At 43.2% G+C, this 22774-nt stretch overlaps 1 protein-coding gene across 1 annotated transcript in view; it reads right to left on the bottom strand.

Moving 5' to 3' along the window:
• Positions 1-21448, bottom strand: part of DNAJC16 (DnaJ heat shock protein family (Hsp40) member C16) — a 38627-nt gene extending 17179 nt beyond the window's left edge. Inside the window, exons 1-7 of the mRNA XM_081816827.1 lie at positions 21341-21448; positions 19305-19489; positions 15437-15503; positions 14075-14414; positions 3766-3950; positions 1870-1974; positions 997-1155 (exon numbers count right to left, since the gene is read on the bottom strand). Of these exons, the coding sequence (XP_081672953.1) occupies positions 997-1155; positions 1870-1974; positions 3766-3950; positions 14075-14414; positions 15437-15503; positions 19305-19471 (1023 nt within the window). The 5' untranslated portion in view covers positions 19472-19489; positions 21341-21448. The remainder of the gene's footprint in view (positions 1-996; positions 1156-1869; positions 1975-3765; positions 3951-14074; positions 14415-15436; positions 15504-19304; positions 19490-21340) is intronic.
• Between the last annotated feature and the right edge of the window lie 1326 nt (positions 21449-22774).

Raw genomic sequence — 22774 nt, 5'->3', positions numbered from 1 at the left:
CCATGGCATTTTGTACATGCACAGTGTTGTGTAACAATCACCTCTCTCCAGTCCCAAACACTTCCATCACCCTGAAAGAAAACCCTATACCCATTAAGCGATCACTTTCGGTAAGTTTTGTGTTGATCTCTTTGATTAGAAGAAGCTCATGAGAAATTAAAGATAACAATCTTTTTTAGATTGGTTGTAAATATTTCTCTTAGCTTATTGTTTAACTTAAAATTTTTAAGTATTTATATACAAATTTAAAACTTATAAAACAAGATTTTCCGAGATTTTTAACCCTTCTTTATCTTAAGCTCAGATATTCACTTATATGTTCTCCAAGTTAGTTTATGGTTTTCTTTCATTCCTTTTTATTGTTGTTTTATATTTAACTTTTAAATTTATCTTTGTAATTTATTTTAGAATAAGATTACTGATTTTCTGACAGGATCACTTTAGAGATAAAGTGATTATTGTTTCTTATTTTTAAAATTTTTTTTTAAAGATTTTATTTTTAAGTAATCTCTGTACCCAATGTGGGACTTGAACCTACAACCCCGAGATAGAGGAGTCACATGCTCTATGACTAAGCCAGCCAGGTGCCCCTCTTACTTTATTTTTTATGGCAAAATATATATAACATAAATGGACCATTTTAACCATTTCCAAGTGCATAATTCTGTGGCATTAAATACATTCACATTGTTGTGCAACTGCTCTCGCCGCCATCCCAAACGGAAAATGTCCCCATGAAACACCAACTCCCCATTATCTTCCTCCCTCAGCTCTTGGCATCGCCACCATCCTATTTTCTGCCAAAGGATTATTTTTTGAGCAAAACAGTCCCAAATTGGATGAAAACCAAACTCGTTTTTAAATTTCGTGCCTCTGAAGGAAGAAATTAAAAACGAATTTCTCCTCCTCACTTGCTCTGTTCAATGTTGCTGTTTATTTCTAAAGGCCCAAGACACAATGCGAGGGCAATCGCACAACAGGGCGACTCTCACGTACCTGGATAACATCTGCAGGCTTGTTTATGTGTTCTTTAAAGATCAAGATGGTGGGGGCATAGACATTGACATTGTACCGTCTTGTCATCTCTTCCGCCCCTCTCAAACCGACATGTACATATCCAAATGACAAGTAATCTTTGTATGCAAAAGCAGTCAACTGTCAGGGTGTAAGAGAGAGGAAGAAATTAAACTGGTAGCGGATCACACAAACCCAAGTGTGACCAGTTCACACCAGTGGTGGAGACGAATGCTAGCTTGTATAGCCCCACTCGGGCTGCTAGACCTCTGTGCACTTGGAGGAATTCTATGGTGTTCATGCCCGAAAACTGTATCCACAAAGCCAAACACAGTGAATTTTATTTTTCTTTTACAGATGGAGAAAAATATTCAGCTTACTGAGATCTACACTGGGTTGGAGACATGGGAGTGTTTGAGGAATCACCTCAATTATGGAAGACGGCAGTGACCGTGCCAGGGGTTAAGCAGGACACTTTCCTCTCCCATCTCATGGCACAGGGCTAACCAGAGGGGTACTGGAAGTGCTGCAGACGGTGTCATTCAGAGGGCGGGTCTGGGAATCATGCAGTCACCACGGGGGTAGGCTATACAACCTCTCTGAGCTTCAGTATCTTGGTCTATAAAACAGGGATGATACTGTATCACTGGGCTCTTCTGAAGATTCCATGCTCTTATGTGTGTGGAATGCACTAGCACATTTAATGGTATCAGGAGGTGCTCAGTGTACGGCGGCTAAGGCAGATTTCTGGTCTTCAAACATTTCTCTTTGGATAAGCTCTTACGAAAAGGACAAGCAGGCCACAAGTTCCTTCCACCAAAAAAAGAGCGAACATTCCCCCAGCACCTCATATACCTTGTACAGCAGTGGTACGACGGGCATCTGGTCAAACAGAAGGACACGAGGTTTATTCTCTTGCTGCCAGCCAGAGAGGAATCGGACGTAATTTTTATTTGTAACCTTAAGTGGAAGAGAGGAGGTTAGTTTCAGTATTCAGTTCTCAACAACTGCATTATAATGTAGTCAGGAGATAATGAAACAAAACCAAGTATCTGTAAAAAATTGTTTTGTAAAAAATAAAAAATGCAGACCACTAATTTTTTGTCTCTGTTTGACTAAAACGGTTTAAAAGAATAGTTACTGATTTCATATTTTCATGTGTCCCCAATCTTATAGACTGAAATCACAGTCTTTTCTGGAGTAATTACTGAGCACGTTATAAAAAAATTGAACTTTTGAATTATAGACATGCTTCTTAATCTGTTACAGACTGTCCTTCTTAATCTATTACCCTGTGGAAGATAATGCCATGATTGCTTTTAAAATGGCTTAAAAGAATAAGGGGGCCCACTCAGTCTGTATGTTACACCATTTCATTTATTACCATGTGAATTGCTACTTTTGTGCTTCCCTGTTTATGCCTTAAACAATCCTACTGAGAATATAAAAAACACGAATAAAAATTTTACCTAGAAATTCTTCATAGTTAAAAAATCCATTTATCTTTCCATTCTGCTTCCAGAATGATCTCTATTAAATCTCAATCTGATCATTCACTCTCTGCTCAGCCCCCTTCAATGGCTCTAAGCACCTGCAAACCAAGGCCCAAGTTTCTCACCAGGGTGGCCAGGCGCTCGGAGGTCCTGGCAGCGAGATTCCTGTAAAGCCCTCTAGTCTTGCCCTCTCCTGCTCACTAGTGACTACTTCACGCAGAGCTGACTGCTTCATGTCCCAGACCTCTGTCCGCCTGCAACTCATTCCCTCTCTCTCCTCACTTGGTGAACTCAGTGCAGGGACCGTTTCTGCCAAGAAGCCTTTCTCAGCTCTCGTGGGCAGCCTCTCAGCAGATGAGATGGAAATAATCACCCACTAGACTGGGAGCTCCTTGAAAAGTGTTCTCAACACTTGCAGCGACTGGCAGAGAACAGACATTTCATAAATGTTTGAGGACCCATCTGGACAACCTACAATCATTCTAGGAGCCTGCCCTGCTCTCTGCTAGCTCCAACAAATATTTCTTCTGTGGATAATGATCCTGGTGGGATAGTCTATGAATAGTGCATGTGAAAATAGGTTGGAATTGTTGGTATGTTCACTCTCCCTGGTACAGTTAAAGGAATGAATCACTTAAAGCAAACAAGAATCTTGTTCTAGTTCCTTTGATCCCTAATCTAAGATACTGGAGGAAAAAATGCTTCTTAAGTATAAAAATCATAAACTAGTATGAACTCTTTGTACCTGGTTTCTTTAGTGCAATTTTTGTTTGTGAAATTTATTCATACTTGTATTACTCTAAGCTCTGGAAGTTCCAAAAAGTATTTGACTTCATGGAATCTTGTGTTTTCCATAGATGTGGTTGTTAAATATATAGCCAAATGTAACTTAATCTGAATCCTTTCATAAGACAAATACCTTCAAATGAACAAACTCACGAGTCAGAAAGAAATCCTTCATCCTACATTGTGATTGAATTTTTGGTTTAGAAAATCAGAGTCACTGTCATTTCAGGCTCAGATCCCCACCACCGTGTAAATGTGCCCAGTGGTTACTAACAGGGAGGGATTCTCTCAGTCTTTTTAGCTTGTTTCAGTCTCCAACAGACTTCATTTAAATGATTTCGGTTGAGTAATTAATTAACATACGTCTTGTCCTGTTCAAAATGACACTCAGGTCTGAGATGACCACAGACAGAATTCAGGGCCACCAGTGCTCCCAGGTACCTTGTAAACTACTGTTCCGCCAGGTACTTACTTTTTCCACCAAGTTCCCTGGAAGAAGACTTTCTACAAACTGTCGTAGGTTCTCGCGGACGACTGCATTATGGAAGAAGGAGATTTTCCCATTTATGATTCCCAGGATAGAGGGAGTACTATGCGCTCCCAGGTGATGGGCCAGGCGTCTCTCGTACCCAGCATGGACCACGCCAATTCCTACACCTGCAAAGTATGGAAGACCTACATGAGGCCTTTTTATGCCCCATGGTAGATGAAGAAATGCTGTAAGTGATTTTTTGGTGTGCAATTGAAATCCTGACCTAGGAGGGGAGGATATCTTTCCTAATAGGCTGATGGGCATTTTTTTTCCATTGCTGATATTCTAAATCGGTTCAGTTTTATTATTGCAGAGTAATTTGGCAATATTTAAGAGCTACAAATCTTTGTATCTTTTAGTCCCCATTATTTTGAATTTTGGGAGATCGTGAGAACATACTTCATAAGAAAAGAAAGCAATCTGCTGGGGCACCTGGGTGGCTCAGTCGTTAAGCATCTGCCTTCGGCTCAGGTCATGATCCTAGGGTCCTGGGATCGAGCCCTGCATCGGGTTCTCTGCTCAGCAGGAAGCCTGCTTCTCCCTCTCCTACTCCCCTTGCTTGTGTTCCCTCTCTCACTGTGTCTCTCTCTGCCAAATAAATAAATAAAATCTTTAAGAAAAAAAAAAAAGCGATCTGCTCATAGTGCCTCTATACACAAGGAAAAACACCTGTAAAAAGTCCAAGGGTTCAACAACTCGGCAATCATTGGAAAAATAACTATGATTTATCGATAGAAGTCAGTCTTCTCACTCTTCAGAACAATTCTCCCTTTTATACAAATTACTTGGTAGAGATAGATATTAGAAAGTACACATTCTCAAAAGGAGAAAGAAATTAAGTTGAAATCACTCAGAAGTCAAATCCCATATAACTACTGTTAATATTTTGGTATCTATCTGTACCTTTTCTTACACAAACACGTGTGTAGACACATATCCTATGTATAAAACAAAATAGGAGCATCTGATACTCATTTCACTTAATATTTGAATAATTTTTATTGTTCCGTCCTTCAACCAGTATATCTGGAGAGTCAGTTCCTCAGCTAAAGATGGGAGGTACATGAAATATTAACAGCCAGTAAGGACTAGTCTTCTCGTGGATGCCCAACAGATTTCTCCAGCTTAACATTTCTCAAACCCAACTCCTGCACTCCTCCCCCAGGCCCATCCCACGCAGGCCTCCCCTGGTCACCAACGGGGCCCCTTCCTTCCTGTTACTTGGACAGAAGACCGGAGTCATCTTCCACCTCTTGCCTCTCACCCCCCACGTCCAATCTGTCAGCAAGTCCTGCTGGTTTCGTTTTCAAAATACGCCAGGAATCTGTTTGTTTCCACTTTCTTTAGATTCTCCTCTGAGTCACCATCTCTCTTCCCTGGTTGTGCAACACCCGCCTAACGTTATTGTCTCTCCTGGTCTCCCTGTGGCCTATTCTCAACTAACCACACTGTCTCCTCTAACACATAAAACGGATCATGGCACTCCTCCGCCCAAATCCTGCAAAGACTTCCCATTTCACTCAGAATAAAAGCCGATCTACACAAAGGCCAACAAAGCCCTTTGTAATTTGGCCCCGGATCCCCTGCTGACCTCCCTGTCCTCCTCCTCATTCATCTTGCTCCAGCACCCAGCATCCTTCTCTTCCTTAAAGCCATTGGCATGTTCCCACCGTAGGGCCCTGGCACTGGCTGTTCCTTCTGCCTGGAGTGTGTTCCACCCTGACATCTGCGTAGCTGAGTCTCTCCTTTGCCAACTGCAAGTCCTTCTCAATGAGGCCCACCCGGCTACCATGTTTGAAACCATACTCTCCACACACGGGATCCCCCTCAACCTGCTCATTTTCCCTTTTTCCACAGCACTTCCCATCTTCTAACGTATCTCACACTTTGCTTTTCTCTGTCGAGCCTGGTTCGGTTCACAGATGTATCCTAAGCACCAGACCAGAGCGTGGCACACAGCGGGAGCTCACGGAAACCGCGGAAACCCGGCCATCAGTGTCTGAATACTGAAGCTGCTTTTGGCTTTCACTATTACAAGGAATATTTTGATGGGCACCCTTGTATATCTTTGTGTACACATCTTTGTGTACGTGTGTGATTTCCTAATTAAATTCCAAAAATGGAATTGCTGGGTAAATGGCAGGGATCACAAGCTTAATGCATTAAAACTGCTAAGGAGAAGAAACAAATCTATCTGCAGGCTACCTGACTATGACTCTTGGAGTATCTCAAGGGCAGGTTTAAGGAGGAAACTTGGACATCACATGGTCTACTCCCTCATGTTACAAAGAGTGAGCTTCAGAGAGATTACGTGATCCCAGTTCGCAGAGCTGACAGCACTGCAGAACCAGAACCCAAGCTGGATGTTCCAGAGCCAAGTCTAGTACACGACAGCACACCACACTGCAGGCATTCCAGATAACTGCGGAATAGCGTCAACAAATGGAAGTGCTTGTGAAAACTGTGCGAGCAGAAGAGGGAACAAGAATATAGCAGGCACATACAATGCTGGGTTCGGTTTTATGTAAAGTCAGAAGACATATCACCAAGGGACGTCAAGTGGCCACACAGCTAAGGCCCAAGGGTGGAACGACCATGTCCTGAACCCTTTCTAAGTGAGGCAGCGTGGCTAGAGCTTTACATACACTATCACTGCTCATATTCGCCAACATCCCGAGCGGTCAGTGCTGTTGCCTTCATGTCCCCCGGGCCTGGGAGCTGAGGACAACTGAACTGGCACCATAGGCAGCTTGCAGCGGAACTGGGGTCGGGACCCACGCCCGCCCGAGTGCGAAGCCTGGCCCCTTCCTGCCTCGGAAGACTGACCTCTTCCACCGTGGGTTCTGAATACCGGAGGGATCAACTTCTTAGAGACTGACTCACCCTAAATGATCTTACACAGACCAGATGCCAATTTATTATCCGATCCCAGGGAGTACACCTGTCTAGTAACTGTGCCATTCAGGGTGCTCTCTGCCAGGTTTCAGGACACACAGGGACCAGAATTAGTAATCAGAAAGGTGGCTGCTGGGCCCGGAGTCAGGATGAGAGATGCAGGCAGTCCTGGAGAGCAAAGGGAAACTGAAAAGATCTGCACTTGTTCACTCTACTCTTCTCCCAGATATCCCTGGGGCTCACTGTCACACCCCCAGTGGGCTGCCTCCTCAGCCAGGCCCTCCTTGTCCGCACAGTTTCAGCCTGTAACCTCGTCCTGGCATTCTCTGGTACCCACCCTGCCTTACCAGGCTACAGCGCCCTTTGTCGGACTCTGTGATTTACTTAGTGGTGTGTACTCACTAGAACATAAGCTCCCGGAGTGCAGGGAGTTTTGCTTGTTTTGTTTACTGCTGCATCCCTAATATCTAGAACAGGTCCTGGCACTTAGTAGGCACTCAGTTTTTTTTAAAAAAAAAACCACCAATGAATTAAAAATCAGTATTCACAATCAGATCCAGATTCAAGCCCAGCTCTGTTCCCCATTAGCTGTGTAACTTCAGGCACGTCATTTCACCTCTCTGGGTCTGTTTCCTCATTCGTAAAATGGAGATAAGTTGTTCTGTTGAGACTAAACCACATAACATAAAACAGAACCTAACCCCGAGCCTGGAATACAGTAGGTGGCTAATTAATTACAACTGTTATTATTCACTATTATTTCATCCAGACCATGGTGAAGCCTAAGACCTAGACTGTGTCTGTGGGGGTGGGATTTTTGCCTCGAGCAGCTGGTCTCCTCCTGCAGAGGGGTATACACACGGCAAACCCTTGCTCTCTCAGCTGTCCTCCCCCCACCTCTCCTGCCCTCCCATCAGTACAGCTTCTTTCCTGGTTAGAACAGAATACAAGTGGTTAGGCTTCGTTTCTTTTACTTAAATTACTCTCGAGTCCTTACATACATCACCTTCGTTAAATGTGTTTCCAAATCTATAAAGGCCATTTTCTTGGATCATTTCCACAAAGGACTTCGATTGTTACTATCATAATCCCACTTCCAAATTCTGGAGGAATTTTACCTCTCTTCTATATTAACTAGCATGTGGATTAGAATAGAATAAAGAATGATAAATATTTGGTGTTTCAATTGCTGGTATTTTTCTTCCTGAGAAAATATTTAGTAAGAATTCAGATCTAGGGGCGCCTGGGTGGCTTAGTCAGTTAGGCATCTGCCTTCGACTCAGGTCATGATCCCAGAGTCCTGGGATCGAATCCCGCATCGGGCTCTGTGCTCAGCATGAAATCTGCTTCTCCCTCTCCTTCTGCCCCTCTCCACCACTGTTGCGCATGTGCGTGCGCTCTCTCCCCATCTCGAATAAATAAATAAAATCTTAAAAAAAAAAGAGACAGTTCAGGTCTAACCCTCCCCCTTCCCCACCCAAGCTGGGAAGGAAGAGTGAGAAAAGCTGGTAGTGCTGATATCTCACAGAGACTCCGGCTGGGAAATGACCAGTGGCGGGTGGTGACTTGGGGTCTCTGAGTCACAGAGAACAACACAGTCTCCACTGTCTCCTCCTTTGCCTTTGAATTTTCTACACTTCAAAGTTCAGGGTCCATAAAGCAAGCTCAGGTGGCCAACAACAAGTAAAACTATCCATGTATTCTTATCTTGATTTAGCACAGCTTGGCTAGAGGACAGACGGACGTGCCCCAAATCCAAACACACAGGAGTAGTGAATTTAAAAGGAAGGCAAAGCAGATGCGACCTTTTTCAGAAACATTTGATTTTGATATGGATTGTTGTTTCTGGCTAATTTGCAGATCCTGGGTAATTAAAAACACTAACATTTCCTTCTCTTTTTGAGGTTGTAAGAAGTCTTCCTCCCTTACAGTACTCAATGCGTCCATGTCGTACCTCTATTTTGAGGTACCAATGTGTATTGCACCTTTTAGGGAAATTCTTTTTCTCCTTTAAAACATAGACACATTAATTTTTTTTTAAAGATTTTATTTATTTATCTGAGAGAGAGAGAAAGAGCACAAGCAGGGGAGCAGCAGAGGGACAGGGAGAAGCAGGCTCTCCGCTGAGCAGGGAGCCCAATGTGGAGCTCGATCCCAGGACCCTAGGATCATGACCTGAGCTGAAGGCAGATGTTTAATCAACTGAACCGCCCAGGCACCTCTAGACACATTCATCTTTGTTTCAAGTTTTGCATATGTCTTTTTTTTTTTTTTTTTAAGATTTTATTTATTTGACAGAGAGAGACATAGCGAGAGAGGGAACACAAGCAGGGGGAGTGGGAGAGGGAGAAGCAGGCTTCCTACGGAGCAGGGAGCCCGATGTGGGGCTCGATCCCAGGACCCTGGGCTCATGACCCGAGCCAAAGGCAGACGCCCAACGACTGAGCCACCCAGGCGCCCCACAAGTTTTGCATATGTCTTTATTTTTTTTATTTTTATTTTTTTTTTAGTTTTGCATATGTCTTAAGGAATGTACAGTGCCAGCTGGAGGAATAGGCCACTGTCGAATCTGACTAAACACAAACCCATCAATAAAGAAATTAAAAGATGCAAAATAATGTGAAACGGAACAAAATCAAGGATATGAAACTAAAGCAGATTTTTTTAAAACCAGTATCTAGGTAGACCCTTTTCCTAGACAGTGTAACACTGTTATATACTTAACAATTCCTTAAAAGAGAGAAATTACTCCTTCTTTTAAAATAAGAAGTCATGCGGCATCTGGGTGGCTCAGTCGGTTAAGCGCCTGACTCTTGGTTTTGGCTCAGGTCATGATCTCAGGGTCGTGAGATCAAGCTCCATATCAGGCTCCATGCTCAGTGAGGAGTCTGCGTGAGGTTCTCTCTCTCTGCCTCTCCCCCTGCTCACGCTCTCTCTCTCTCTCTAAAATAAATAAATAAATCTTTTACAAAAAATAAATGAGAAGTCATGGTGAATAATCTGCAGGATTGTTCAAATTGGGTTGCCCTAAAATGGTATTTGATTTTAAGACATGTAACCTCCTTGACACCCTGGTCGCTGTCTGTACCCCTCCCCATGAGCATGCAGAGCACTGTGATAATTCACCTGTGTCTCCCACCTGAGTCTGCTGATGCAAGGACCACGTTTTACTGATTTTTGAAGCCGTGCAGCATGGTGGTTGAGTGTGACCCCTAGAGTTGTGCTCTTGGGTCTGTATCCCAGCACTTCTACTTGTGGCTAGTGTGACCTTGATTAGTCCCTTACCCTTCCTGGGCCTCGGTTTGCTCATCTGGAAAACAGGGATAACAACAGTCTCTCCCTCGCTGAGTTGCTCTGGGGATACAGACAATCCTCACAACGCACCTAGCACAATGCCAAACAACTGAAAGGCTCAATAAAAACTATTACAATTTATACATTAATGTCTAACATAGTACTTGGTTCATCAAGAACAGAGTGTGAAATGAGAACATGAATTCTTTCTCATCCTCTGCTTACTCCTGCAGCGCTTATTATTCTGTAATTACAAATGTGATTCTGTACTTGCAAATGTCAGGTGTGTATTCTCTGGGTACATCTTTTCTCTTCAGCTCAACAGTAAGCTCCTCGAGGTTGAAGGCAGCGCCTACTACTCTGGCCCTTCTCCCCAGGGCGGCTGTCCACACACGTGGGCTGCCTTTGCACACTAGCCGTAATCACGCTGCATGGCTCTGGATTCCACCTAACCAGCAGCCGCATGTCCCCCCGGGGGTAGAACTGTTCTCGTTCATTCATCCATGGCAATCCAGGCATTTTATGTTATTCTGACAGGTCTGAGCTTCCCCAGACCCCTCAGCTGATTTTTAAGATGGTCTGCTCTTCCTTTTTTTTTTGAGAGAGATTTTTAAATAATCTCTACACAAAACATGGGGCTCCAACTCACATCCCTGAGATCAAGAGTCACCTGCTCCACTGACTGAGCCCACCAGGTGCCCCAGTCTGCTCTTCCTATTAACTCAGAATAGAAACATTTTTGGCAGGGGGTGCCCTGGTTGGCTCAGTTGGTTAAGCATCTGTCTGCCTTCGGCTCAGGTCATGATCCTGGGGTCCTGGGATCGAGTCCGGCATCGGGCTCCCTGCTCAGTGGGGAGTCTGCTTCTCCCTCTCCCTCTGCCCCTCCCCCTGCTCGTGCCCTCTCTATCTCTGGAATAAATGCTAAAAAAAAAAAAGAAACATTTTTGGCAGTACCTGCCTTAAAGGGTAGCGCTGCCTCACTGGGACAGGGAAATGGCCATGGACGCTGTAAAGATCTCATCGTGCTGCTACCCAACTATAACCAAGTGGACCTTGACTGTCGGGAATCTTCAACTAATCCAAATGTTCCAAAGAGGAAAATGGTTTATAAACCAAACTAATCTAATACATTTGGTCAAAACCAGCCTTCCAGGGAACTTCGGGGGTGCAGTGGGGGAATGGACCGAACCCTCAGTAAATGTCACTTCTATGGATCTAAATTCAGCTTCTTACATCCTTGTCACTTGAGTCCCGACTTACTATAATCAAACAGCATGACAACCCAAAAGAATAACAAGATCTTCCATCGTCAAAGATTTAAGGACATTAAAAGGCCATACGGCATGGTGTGCGATGCATGGACTTAGGGCCAGACTACCACGGTTCAAATCCCAGCTTTGCCGAACGCCAACGGTGGGACCCTGACGAGGTCCCCAAAATGAGCTACATGTCTGTAAAAAAAGGGATGACAGCAGCACCTGCCTTGAATGGCTTTTGTTTCATATGCGTTGACAGAATTGTGCTAGGCGTATGGTAAATTCTCCATAAATACAAGCTAGTGTTACTATTTTCATGTCATCATGTGCAGTATGTCCAAACGTAGTTACGATTTAGAACAAGTTCTCAAATCCAGCTCTTCCCTGCGTTCCCTGCCCATCCACTGGCTCAAGTCAGAATGCAGAGTCAATCTTGTCCCCCTCTCTCCTTTTTTCCTCATTCCTCACATTCAGGTGGTCTCCAGGAGCCAGGTCCCTCCAGACTTCCACGATCCTACCTCTCAAATATCTTACCCTTGTCCACCTCTCTCTTCCTTCTGTCCTAGTCTGGGCCAGTGGTTGCTGTCTTGCCAGGGCTGGTGACCTCCCTGCCACTCTTCTGACCTTCTTCAATCTGCCCTTCAAGCGGCTCTAACAGCTTTCTAAAGTGTAGATACGATTAAATCATGCCTCTACGTGACAATTTTCTCTTGGCTTTATTACGCACTGTAAAATAAAGTCCAGCTTCTTGAGCCTGGACTTTAAGGCTCCTTACTACCTGGTCCCAGCGTGCTCTTCCTGCTTGCTCCCCCTCAGCTACACCAGAGTCACACCCTGCGACCCCCTCTCCCCTGGATGCTCTTTGTGTCTCTGGCTGCCCTGTTCCCTCTGCCTGTAATGTTCCTCCTTGGTTTCCTGCCCATCCAACTTCTAATTACCTTGTGAGACTTAGCTGAACGTAAGTCAAAAGTCAGTGCCTGGTAGCCAGTGAGTTCAAGAAAGTAGACTCATGTATTTGAGACTGATTTTTAAAAATTTATAAAATAGGTGTTTTAAAAATTTTTACTTTGGTAAACCAGAAAACCTAGTTCATTAGAAATTCCCTAGGGCTCATTTTATGTTTGTGCTTAATATATACTAGAAACTTAATAGATATTTTTCTCATTTAATCTTCGTATCAATCCTGTTGGTTTGACATTATTACACCCATTTTAGAGATGGAGAAATGTGTATTAAGTAATTTGTCCAAGGACACAAAGATAGTAAATGACAGAGCTCAGATCTGAACATTGGTCTGCCTGGTGCTCGCTGGAGCGGCACATACACTGAACACTGGCCTATGACTCCCAAGCCCAGGGATGGGACACAGGTAACCACCATGCTTCGCTCCTTCACGTTGTTCACCTGGCATGTTTAAAATGGAATGTTGGCCCTAATCTGACTTTGGTGTAAACGCATTGCCTTCCTAACTTACGCGGTGGTTTAACGTTTATGTTCTGCTATTGGGTCTGAATGTCGGCTCCTAGACGAAGGAAGTTAAATAGGTTTCAGTATACCACCTAGTGGGGTATAAAATGCAATTACACTTTTTGACGAAGAAGCTGTTCAACCCAGGGGCTTCCAGCTGATCTCACCCTCTCGTTCACTCATTATGCACCACCAGCAAGCATCTGCTGACTGCCCACCACATGTTTGACACTGTGCTAAACTTATTTCTCATCTTCTTCCAAGAACTTCTTTACTCAGTCTCACGAAAGCATTTCGGCACACTGGAGTGCTTCTAAACCATAAGCTGAAAATTTCTGTTTTAGGATAAACGAACTAATGGTTTTCACTGGTCTGTTCTCTCCAGAGACACCCAGGCTCTTGGCCCCTGTGATTGAGTTTGGCCTTTTTTAGTTACTCAAGAATAGGTCTGCTAATACCTATAAAACACAACACATACACACACACACACAATTCAGTAATTCCAACTTTTCAGAGTCATTAAAATAAATACCCTGTCTGGATTGCTGGCATTTTCCTGGCACTAAGTGGTAACCATGAACACAGGAAGGGCTAATCTGTGATCCAGAGTGGTAACCCATGACCATGAGTGTTATGGACAGAGCTGAAGTCCTCACCCCCAGTACTTCAGTATGTGACTGTATTTAGAGATAGGGCCTTTAAGGAAGTAATTAAGTTAAAATGAGGTCGTTAGGGTGGGCCCTAATCCAATATGCCTGGTGTCCTTGTAAAGAGATTAGGACACAGAAAGAGAGAGAGAGATACCAGAAACATGCACATGGAGACACAACCATGTGGACATGCAGGGAGAAGGCGGCCATCCGCAAGCCAAGGAGTGAGGCCTCAGAAAAAAAGAACAAACATGCCGACACCTTGATCTTGGACTTCTAACCTTGGGAGATGTGAGAAAATACATTTCTGTTGTTTTGTGGTATTTTGTTATGGCAGCTCTAGCAAATGCAATCATATTGATGAGAACAATCTGCAGATCCCACCAGCATCAAAACTGATGCTTGCGGGCTGCTCTGGTCAACCAATAATTTTTAAATTTCTCCTATGTACTAGGCCCCCAACTAGATGTTAGGAAACTATACATATAAGGCTTCAAATTCGTAGTGCAAAATGAGAATGGCTGACACATTTCTTCCTCTGAAAATGTGTCCCTGGAAAAACCCCAGTCACCATGAACTTGTGAAGAGAAATCTCACTGTCCCTTCTCCCCAGGAGCCCATAAAATTCAAGATACAAAAGCTACCTTCTTCTATAAAGACACCTTCTAGCAAATAAAATTATCTTACCCAATCCTTCCAGTTCTTGAACTACCTCTTTCCAAACAGGCTCGATGTGGATACAGCTAAAGCACCAATCTGAGGTGATCTTGATGAGGTAGGGTTTCTTGAAGCTATCTGGAACCACTTCATTCACGTAGTGTGAGAAGTGCAATAAATACTTCTCATCAATGGAGTCCCGCCGCTCCGAATTAAAAGGGAAGTGAAAAAAGGACTCATCAAAGTAAAAATTCTCATGGAAATGCCGGAAGCGATATTCCCGCTGTTGCGGCTGCTTCTGGTAGCCCTGGTTCTCTCCGGCATCTCCATAGTGATCGTAATTGGACCTCTTTTCTTCATTGGAAAGAATCTATAAGGAAAGACAACAACAGGAAATCTGTGAAATGGAAAAAGTTTCACCCCAAGGACTATCCTGTGAGCAGCATGGAAGACACAGGAAGAAAAATGTTTAAAGCTATAGCACGGCTCGACATTCCGCATGCAGTCTCTGACATGCCAGGAAACTCCTCTCTCAATAGAAACGTTCAGTATTTCAAGACCGAAAGACTTCAGTCCTTCAGATATTCGCGTTCATCTTGGCTTTAGAGATTTTGAGTTCTCAGAGTACTCGACACATCAGTAAAACAAATAAAACTTAACATAATGTTGACCACAAAAAAATGGCCTAGGTCATGCCACTTAAGTTGGAATAACTCAAACCGAGATAGGAAAAGCTGCGAACACCAAAAAGTCGCCACAGAACTGAGTTCAGTGTCTTGTACGTTGGCTTTGTTTTACTCAGAAATAACTCTGAAGTCTACACTTCGAGAAGCTGTTTTAGGATGATGTGCCATTCTATGAGCCAAGCGCTGTCTCTCGAAGAGCATTACCATACACAAATCAGGAAGCCACGGACTTATCTTTTGTGCACATTCTAGACCAAGCTACTTAAGCTGACCTGTTGGAAAATTGTTGAAAATCTTGTGTTTACATGTACCTGTAACCTTGTGCGACTTTAATAAATACAGGCACACCAGTCTTTCTTTAATAGAAGCTCTAGTATATATGCTGCTGAGGTGAGCATGTGATAAAAGTTCCTACAAAGGAAACAGAGACCTACATTTAGGAATTCTGAGAATTCTACAATTCCAATTAAAGCCTTTAAAATAGGCCAGTTTTTTTGTTTTGTTTTGTTTTGTTTTTAAGGGCTGAATTATTCAGGCACCAATTTCAACATATTGGATGTGGCTGAATATGCTTTCTCTACCGTCATCTAGAAACTGGGTCAAGGGCATTGGGAGCGTGCCCTTTCTGAGAGGTCTTTACAAAACTGGCCACTTAAAAAAATATTTTATCAGAGCTAATGGATGCATCACAAGTTTGACATGATACCTCATAAGCCTTGCTAATTTGGATGAACTTGTCTTCTGCTCCAGGATCTCTGTTTTTGTCAGGATGCCTGAAACACAAACGGGCAGGCAGTGAGCGTGGATTTAATGTTTTACACACAATTAACATCTTGTACACACAGTTCACTACATCTGAGGCAAATGGAAGGCCATTCCTTTAGGACGGTTTCTTAAAAATAAATGGCAGAAGCAATCACTTGCTTCACGTGACCATAATAATTAAGTGAAACTTTGAAACAGGTGTTTCTACCCAAAGCACTTCAGCGGGGCACATTTTCAAAGCGCCAGGGAGTTCGGCAGCATCCCACTGAGGAAGGGTGTGCTGTAGGCATGTCTTTACCTGGTTCCTAAACACTGCTGAAGCTGGTTCCAGGCTAACGACACTGAGCCCTAAGAACCGACTTCTCTTCCCAGGATGGCAGCAACTCATCCCAACATTAGAATGTTATCAAGGAAGGGATTTCTTCTGACAACTCAGGTAGACACAGGAAATAGCTTTCCGATACGGCGTGAATTCATTTAAGTGTCAACCATGTTCCAAATAGCATTTGGCTGCTGATGTTCAAATGAGAACATTTCAGTTTTGTTATTGCTCTGCTTGTCCCTTTTTGCCTAAGGTGGCCTTTTACCTATAAATGGATAATGATTTCCAGGCCCCATGTTTTAAGAGGTGAGAAAAATCTACAGTTTATGCAAAGTGATTTAAACTTCTGTTAGAACTAATGTTTGCTATTTTATACAGCTGACAAGTAACTGTATCCATTTGCGGTCATACGTTATTCTGTAATCTGCCTGTGCTTATGCCAATTTCCAGTTTGGAGATTTTTAAAGTCCTGGAAAGTAGGGGCTAGGTTTTACTTCCTTAGGATCCCCCCAAGACCTAAATCAGTGTTTTATACCAACTGATTTTTCAACGTTCTTTTTGTTAAGAGACTCTATTACATAGCCTATTCTTCATGTAACCACCTCTGCTAACTTTTAGTAAATTTCCTCTAGCAAAGGTTCAGGAAAGAGAAACAATCCACCTGGAAGCAAATGACTACTAAAAACAGCACCAAGTACATTGGAATAAAGAAAATTTATGACTTGATCAGCTTATTCTGGCAGGAACATGTTTGAATGAATTATACCACATATTCTGATTTCTCTAAAAATAAACTGAAAATGGCTGGCTGTTGAATTTAGACACCATTCCTCCCTTAACTATTTAGTTCTCATTATGGATATTGGTGAGAAAAAAAAATGTCAGCTGGGTATAATGAAAATAGTATGACTTAAGGAAACAAGATGGTGGTTCCAAAGCATGTTTCTGGATGACAAAAAAAAAAAAGTGTTTTAAATATTCAAACTTAGGCTAAAGGCTGAAAAGAGAGAAATGATGCATTCATACAAATGAAGATTTAACATACAGAATGTGGTAGGGGAAGAAGGATTGGAAGGGGCTTTTGAGGAGACCAAACCAAGGGGAGGGCTGTGAGGGTGGCTGGGTTAGAACCACAGATCCTGACGCAGACAAAACCAAGGCCAGAGAACAGGGGAAACCACAAGACAGTTTCAGGTTATAAGGGATATTTTCCTAATTGCAGGACTCTACCACAAGGTGGCAAACGTGTAGAAAAAAGGATAAATCCAGCTCTAGGAAAGAACTGCCCAATACTATTTCAGTGTGTAGGAAACATGTCACCGACCGCAATATGATACACGTCCTTTAAACCTGGAAATGAAGAAAATACTGTACTTGGTATCTACTGGCTGTAGAAAAAGTAATACAGAAAAGTCATAGACAAATCGTCTTACTGTTCCAGTGACTGACCATGTTATACCCATTTGTTTCCTATCAAGTTTTAGGACGCCTCTTTCTTGGGGTGTGAGGGTGTTTATTTTGCCAATGTAGATGACAACAGAAAGGCGCCTATGTTAAAACTTAATTATTAGGAGAGAAACATAGCTTTCCTGAGAGAAAAAAGTCACTTGAAATGGTTTCACCAAAGAAGGAGAAAGCTCTTGAGAAGCTTAAGAAACATTACTTAGTAGTAAAACCTAGCAGAGGAGAGTTACAAACCCAATTCAATGATTAACCACTTCCCCCGGCTGCTGTTCGTTCCGAAAAGTCAAACTGGCTATTTTCAGTGCATATGAAGCCATCATGAAGTGAAACCAACGATTTTAGGGATAAAACCCTGCCATAGCCAAAACGGTGACAAGGAATAACACAGTGAAAATACAAAGGTGAAGTAAAATTTTAGACTTTCCCTGGATGATACTCTCTATATTTCTAAGGTGATGAATGACTCCTAGAGAGAATCTAATTAAGGAAGAGAAGCATATGACTCATTTAATTAATAGCATAACACCCTTTTCAGCTCTGGAAGACAGAAAAGACAAAGCTGTACATTTTAATAAATCCCACATACTCAAGCGATTTCTGCTTTTAAAATGTTGCCAAAGGCCAGTACCCTGTCCAAAAGAATGTTGCTACCTTATGGATTTACTGCAGATTTATGTATTTTGCTTTGAATATAAAGAGGCAAGAGTTTGAAACGATTTTGCTGTAAAGAGAATCCCTGGAAAGGGGCCACACATAATCAGATTGTGTTTTTAGTATCGAATTCTGGATTCTCTGTGATTGGAGTTTGGTTTAAAATATTTATGTATTCAAAACATTGTATTTTAAACTATATTTTACCTTTATCGCAACCAGCTTAAAACTAAGTTACGTCCTTCACTGAAGAATAATGGTGCCAGGCAGAGTCATGCACAGCGTGCAATGTCATCTGCATGGGGAAGCTTTGCTTCCGCCTAGCTTCCTGCCCGCCCCAACACTAACCCACTCAGTCTTACGTCTGCTCAGACGTGTACGTGATTAGAAAATAAAAAAAGCAATAAACTACCTATTGGCACAGAAGGTCAAGCTACAGAGCCCAGAAGTAATACTTAGTAACAGTGAGCCTAGGTTTCCCCACAGGTAAAAGAGGGACAGCATATCTCCCTCATAGGGTAATTGTAAGGTGTAAATAAGATAAAAAGCATAGAACCTGGAGCCTAGCACGCAGTAGGTGCACAACGATCGGTCTCATCCCAAACCTGCTTTTATTATCTATGACTGGCTCCCCCAGCTTCTAGTCACCTGTGCCCTTCCCATCCTTTCCCCTCCTGCTGCTCCCCTCCAGCTATATGATCCAGATACTTCTACTTCTTTGGCATGTCCAAAGCATCGGGGGAAAAAACTGACGATGTCTGTCCGTAAGTTTTAAATTCATTGCTATCCTGCTAATTCACAAACATTGTATACTCTTTAGCAAATACAAAACCTATCTAGGTAAAATCATGATTTTTCTATAGGATGATTTTTAAGAGTAATGTACTCAGTTCCTGAATATTGTAAAATTGAGGGCAAAAAGCTCTTACTCTAAATTTTCTTGAAAGCTTAATATTAATAATTTAGAAAACAGGATTGGAGGGTGTTCCCTTCAGCAATGACACTCATAAAGAGTTACTTTATGAATAACACATCATGGGGATGGTTAGCTGATCCATGGTTCATTATTTACATATGTATTTTAAAACTAAAGCTCCCTTTGACTTTAACATTAAATACGCTAGCAGCATCTAGGGTAATCCTTTAGGCCAAAGAATTCTTAAAAGTGGGTTTCATAGCAACACAGGCTTTGGATCTCATCACTAAAAATTAAAGAATAACATGAACATTAGTTCTCCCCAATAAAATATTTTAGACAGATACATATATTTATAGAAACAGAGATAAATAAAAGCTAACCATAATTTAGGCTTCATTCCCCTACTAAAACTGCTTAGCTTATATTAAACTGCTATTTCTTTGTTTCACCTACCATTCCCGGGCGAGCTTCTTATAAGCCTTTTTAATATCAGCCTGACTGGCTGTTCGGCTGACCCCTAGGACTCTGTATGGGTCAAAATCCAACGCAGACAGAATTTGCAGGATCAGAACCAGAACTATCAAGAACTGCCAGGAAATGCTCAACTTTTTCACTTCCATTTCTCTTCCTTTCCAGAGCTGAAATGATCGAAGAGGCAGTAAGTTTCAGTGGTAGAAACCTGGACAGTCTTGCTTTTTAGATAAAGGGATAAGATATATAGATGAAAAATAAAACAAACAAACTCTATTTGGCAGGAAAAGTGTCAATCTGTTTGACCGGGTCTTTTAAAATCAACAATCTTGCTACTATTTTTGAATATATCATACATAAGAACTATAATAGATGAAAAGATGAGCAGTAAGAATTAACAGCAACTTTCCAGACTCCTTGGATTAGAAAAGCTCTAGAAATGACTGAAAATGAATGAGATGAAGAAATAATAAGCAAATGTGGGAAAACATACATAGGAAAATCAAGGCAACTACATCTTAAATACACTGTTTTACTTATTCTGACAATAATACTTTAAATTTAAAAATACGTGGCTTAAGAACACTTCACTGAGTACAGGCTAAATAAATTCATGAGATTGTAAGATTTGCCAGGTGCAAAACTATGAAATTCAATAGCTGTGACATTCTTGGGGTTAAATAAGTACAAGTAGGAAAGTGATATACTCTAAAAAAACAAAAACGGTTATGACATTGTGTACCCCAATTCTATTCTCACCACACCCACTGGACCAAGAAAATAGGGACAATGCTCTTTAACCATGAGCAATATGGTTATTATAAATGGAGACCAAAGATGAGGAAAAACTGGGGAGAAAAAATTTAGTTTTCCACGTGAAGGAAGATTAATGGCAAAGGCTGTGGACCATGCAGGGTCTTCAAATGTTAAAGATCCATGTCTGGTGAGTGCAGTAACTGAATTCACTGTGGGTTCAGAAATAATCCTGGTTGGTTAATGAACAAGGTAGTGCTGTATTGCACGGACATTTACAGTACAGAATTATGACCTTTGTGCTAACATACGGTGAATTTTCAAGGGTCATATTTATCTTGACTTTTCATGAATTACTAAAGTTTTAAGGTTCAAGTGTCTAATGCGACACCTTACTTAAGGAAGGCAAAGCTGTAACAGCGGTGGATTTTGACAAGCGGAAGTCTAAACTGTGTGGGAATGCTCGCGAAATTGACTCATTTGATTTCCAATTTTTAGGACTGCATGCATGCTGAACAAAAATCCTAAAACAATTCAGTTTCTTCCTTGTTAAGGCAACCTATAACCTATTCTGCCCTATAAAACACGTACAGAGCGCTAAAACTCGGGAAGGTGAGGTAGCTACTGGTTAAGCACACAGGCTCTGGAAACAGAGTCATATTGGGATCTGTCCTCCACCACTTTATGACCTTGGGCAAGTTAACTTAAACTTGCTAAGCCTCAGTGTCATTCATAAATGGAGGTGAATAATACCACCTTGAAAGGATCAGCAAGGAGGTTAAATGTATGTAAAGGATTTACTGAACATAGGGTCAACAGTCAGAAAGTGATACTTATTATTTTTTCTATCACGCAGTGCAATCGCTGCCTTATTCCACCGTGTCAGTCGCCTCCAGTGAGCAGCCCAAGAGGCGGGGGGGCTGTGAAGTTCTTTGGCTGGCAGTCTCGAGCTCGACTGTGCCAGCCTCGGGGCAGGAAACCACCTGCCCAACAGGTAGGCTACCGCCCGCGGGCAGTATCCCCTGGTCAGAGCAGCGGCTCCAGGAGGCACGCTCCAGGTCTGAGCTCCCGCCGGAGGTCGCAACCCTCCAAGAGACGGCCGCCTTCCCCGCCGCCCACCGAGAGCCCCGGGCCGGGCCCTGCCGGCTCCCGGTTTTCCCCGGGTCCGGGGAAACCGAGAACGAGGAGGAACTGACGGGAGATCCCCGAGCCTGCCCGGCCCCGCCGCGTCCGCGGCTCCGCGCGTCACGCCGGGAAGGAGTTACCGGGAAAGGGCACCGGCCCAACCGGCTGCAGCGTCCGTGCTCCAGTGAGTCCGCCGGGCCGGAAGCCTCCGCTCCGCACCAGCGCTAGCCTGGACCTCGGGAGGGGAGAGGGGCGGGGACGAACGGGAGGGGTCACGTGACACTTAAAGGCTCGGCTCACCGAAGGCGCGGACTGAACGGGTCGAGGACTTCTACTTTGCGAATCTGTTTTGACCCTTGCTACCTGCCGTCTGCGCGTGGACCTGGCGCGGTTGCCATAGGAACGAGGCGCGCTCTTTGGCTGGATCCAAAGGGATGATCGTGACCAAAGAGGCCAAAACGTGCCTCCTAGAGAGGCAAAGTCGCGATGCATGATGGGATGCCCCAAAGACTTTCGCGATTCAGGGAGGAGTTTCCACTTGTACCAGGAGATGGCCCTCGTCTAGTAACAGTTGCTAGGGTGGGGAAGCAATCGCTGGTCCCTGTTTTCTTTAACCCTATTCATAGAATCCTAGAGCGTCGGAGTTGGACGGGACCTCAGGGAGCCGTTCTAGTCCGACTGCTCCTTATACCGATGGCGAGACTGAGGCCCAGAGAGGGGCAGGGACTTGCCCAAGGCCTAGAGAATCCAGGACTCCTAAACTTATTTACCAAAGCGAGCTCCGCCATAGAATGTGCCAGGGACTGCCCTCAGCACGGGAAAGGGATGCGTGTGTGTGGCGGGGAGGGAGGGGGAAAGTCACAGGTGAATGAGGTACACTTTCATTGAGCCAATGATATAGGTTCCTTGGGGATATAAAGAAAGAGATTTCATATCCCCCCCGCTCTGTTTTTATTATTTAAAAAAAATTTCCTTTGCATTTATCACCAACACACTGTATCCTTTATTTCTTTATATTGTTCATCGTCTGTCTCCTCCCACTGGAATGTAAGCTTCTAAGCGCAGGGCCTTCTGTTTTGTTCACCTGGATCTTCTCGGACCTCAGCACAGACAGGATCTTAATAAATATTTGTGGAATAAATGAATGAATGGGGCTGAGGTTTTGATGCTCAGGAGAATGGATTCTAAGGTGGACTTGAGTCAGGTTCCGGTTTAAATTTTGGCTGCCTTGTGCCACTTACTACCTCTGGGACCTTGAACGGAGACCACTTCCTTGAGCCCCATCTGCAAGATGGGGGAAAAGAACACTTTTTGGTATTCCTTTGGTAGGACTGTAGTCAAGGACAAGTGAGATAACGCAATGTAAAGTGACTAGCTCAATGGCTGAGGCTTCGCAAATGCTCAATAAACAGGAGCAATTATTTTTGAAATGTGGAAGTGAGCTGTACAAATTGGGAGTTCAGATTAGATTTCTGCCAGTTTTTTTTTTTCTTCCTTGTAGGAGGTGCTAGGGTGGGAGGGAGGGAAGAGGGAGATTTAAGACCGTGAAATGTGGGCTTGGTTGGGTGAGACAG

Source organism: Leptonychotes weddellii, chromosome 4, assembly GCF_054177405.1.
Source record: "Leptonychotes weddellii isolate Sample4059 chromosome 4, ASM5417740v2, whole genome shotgun sequence".
NCBI classification, from domain to species: domain Eukaryota; kingdom Metazoa; phylum Chordata; class Mammalia; order Carnivora; family Phocidae; genus Leptonychotes; species Leptonychotes weddellii.
Note: the sequence above shows the minus strand (reverse complement) of the source record. Positions and strands in the feature narration are given on the sequence as shown.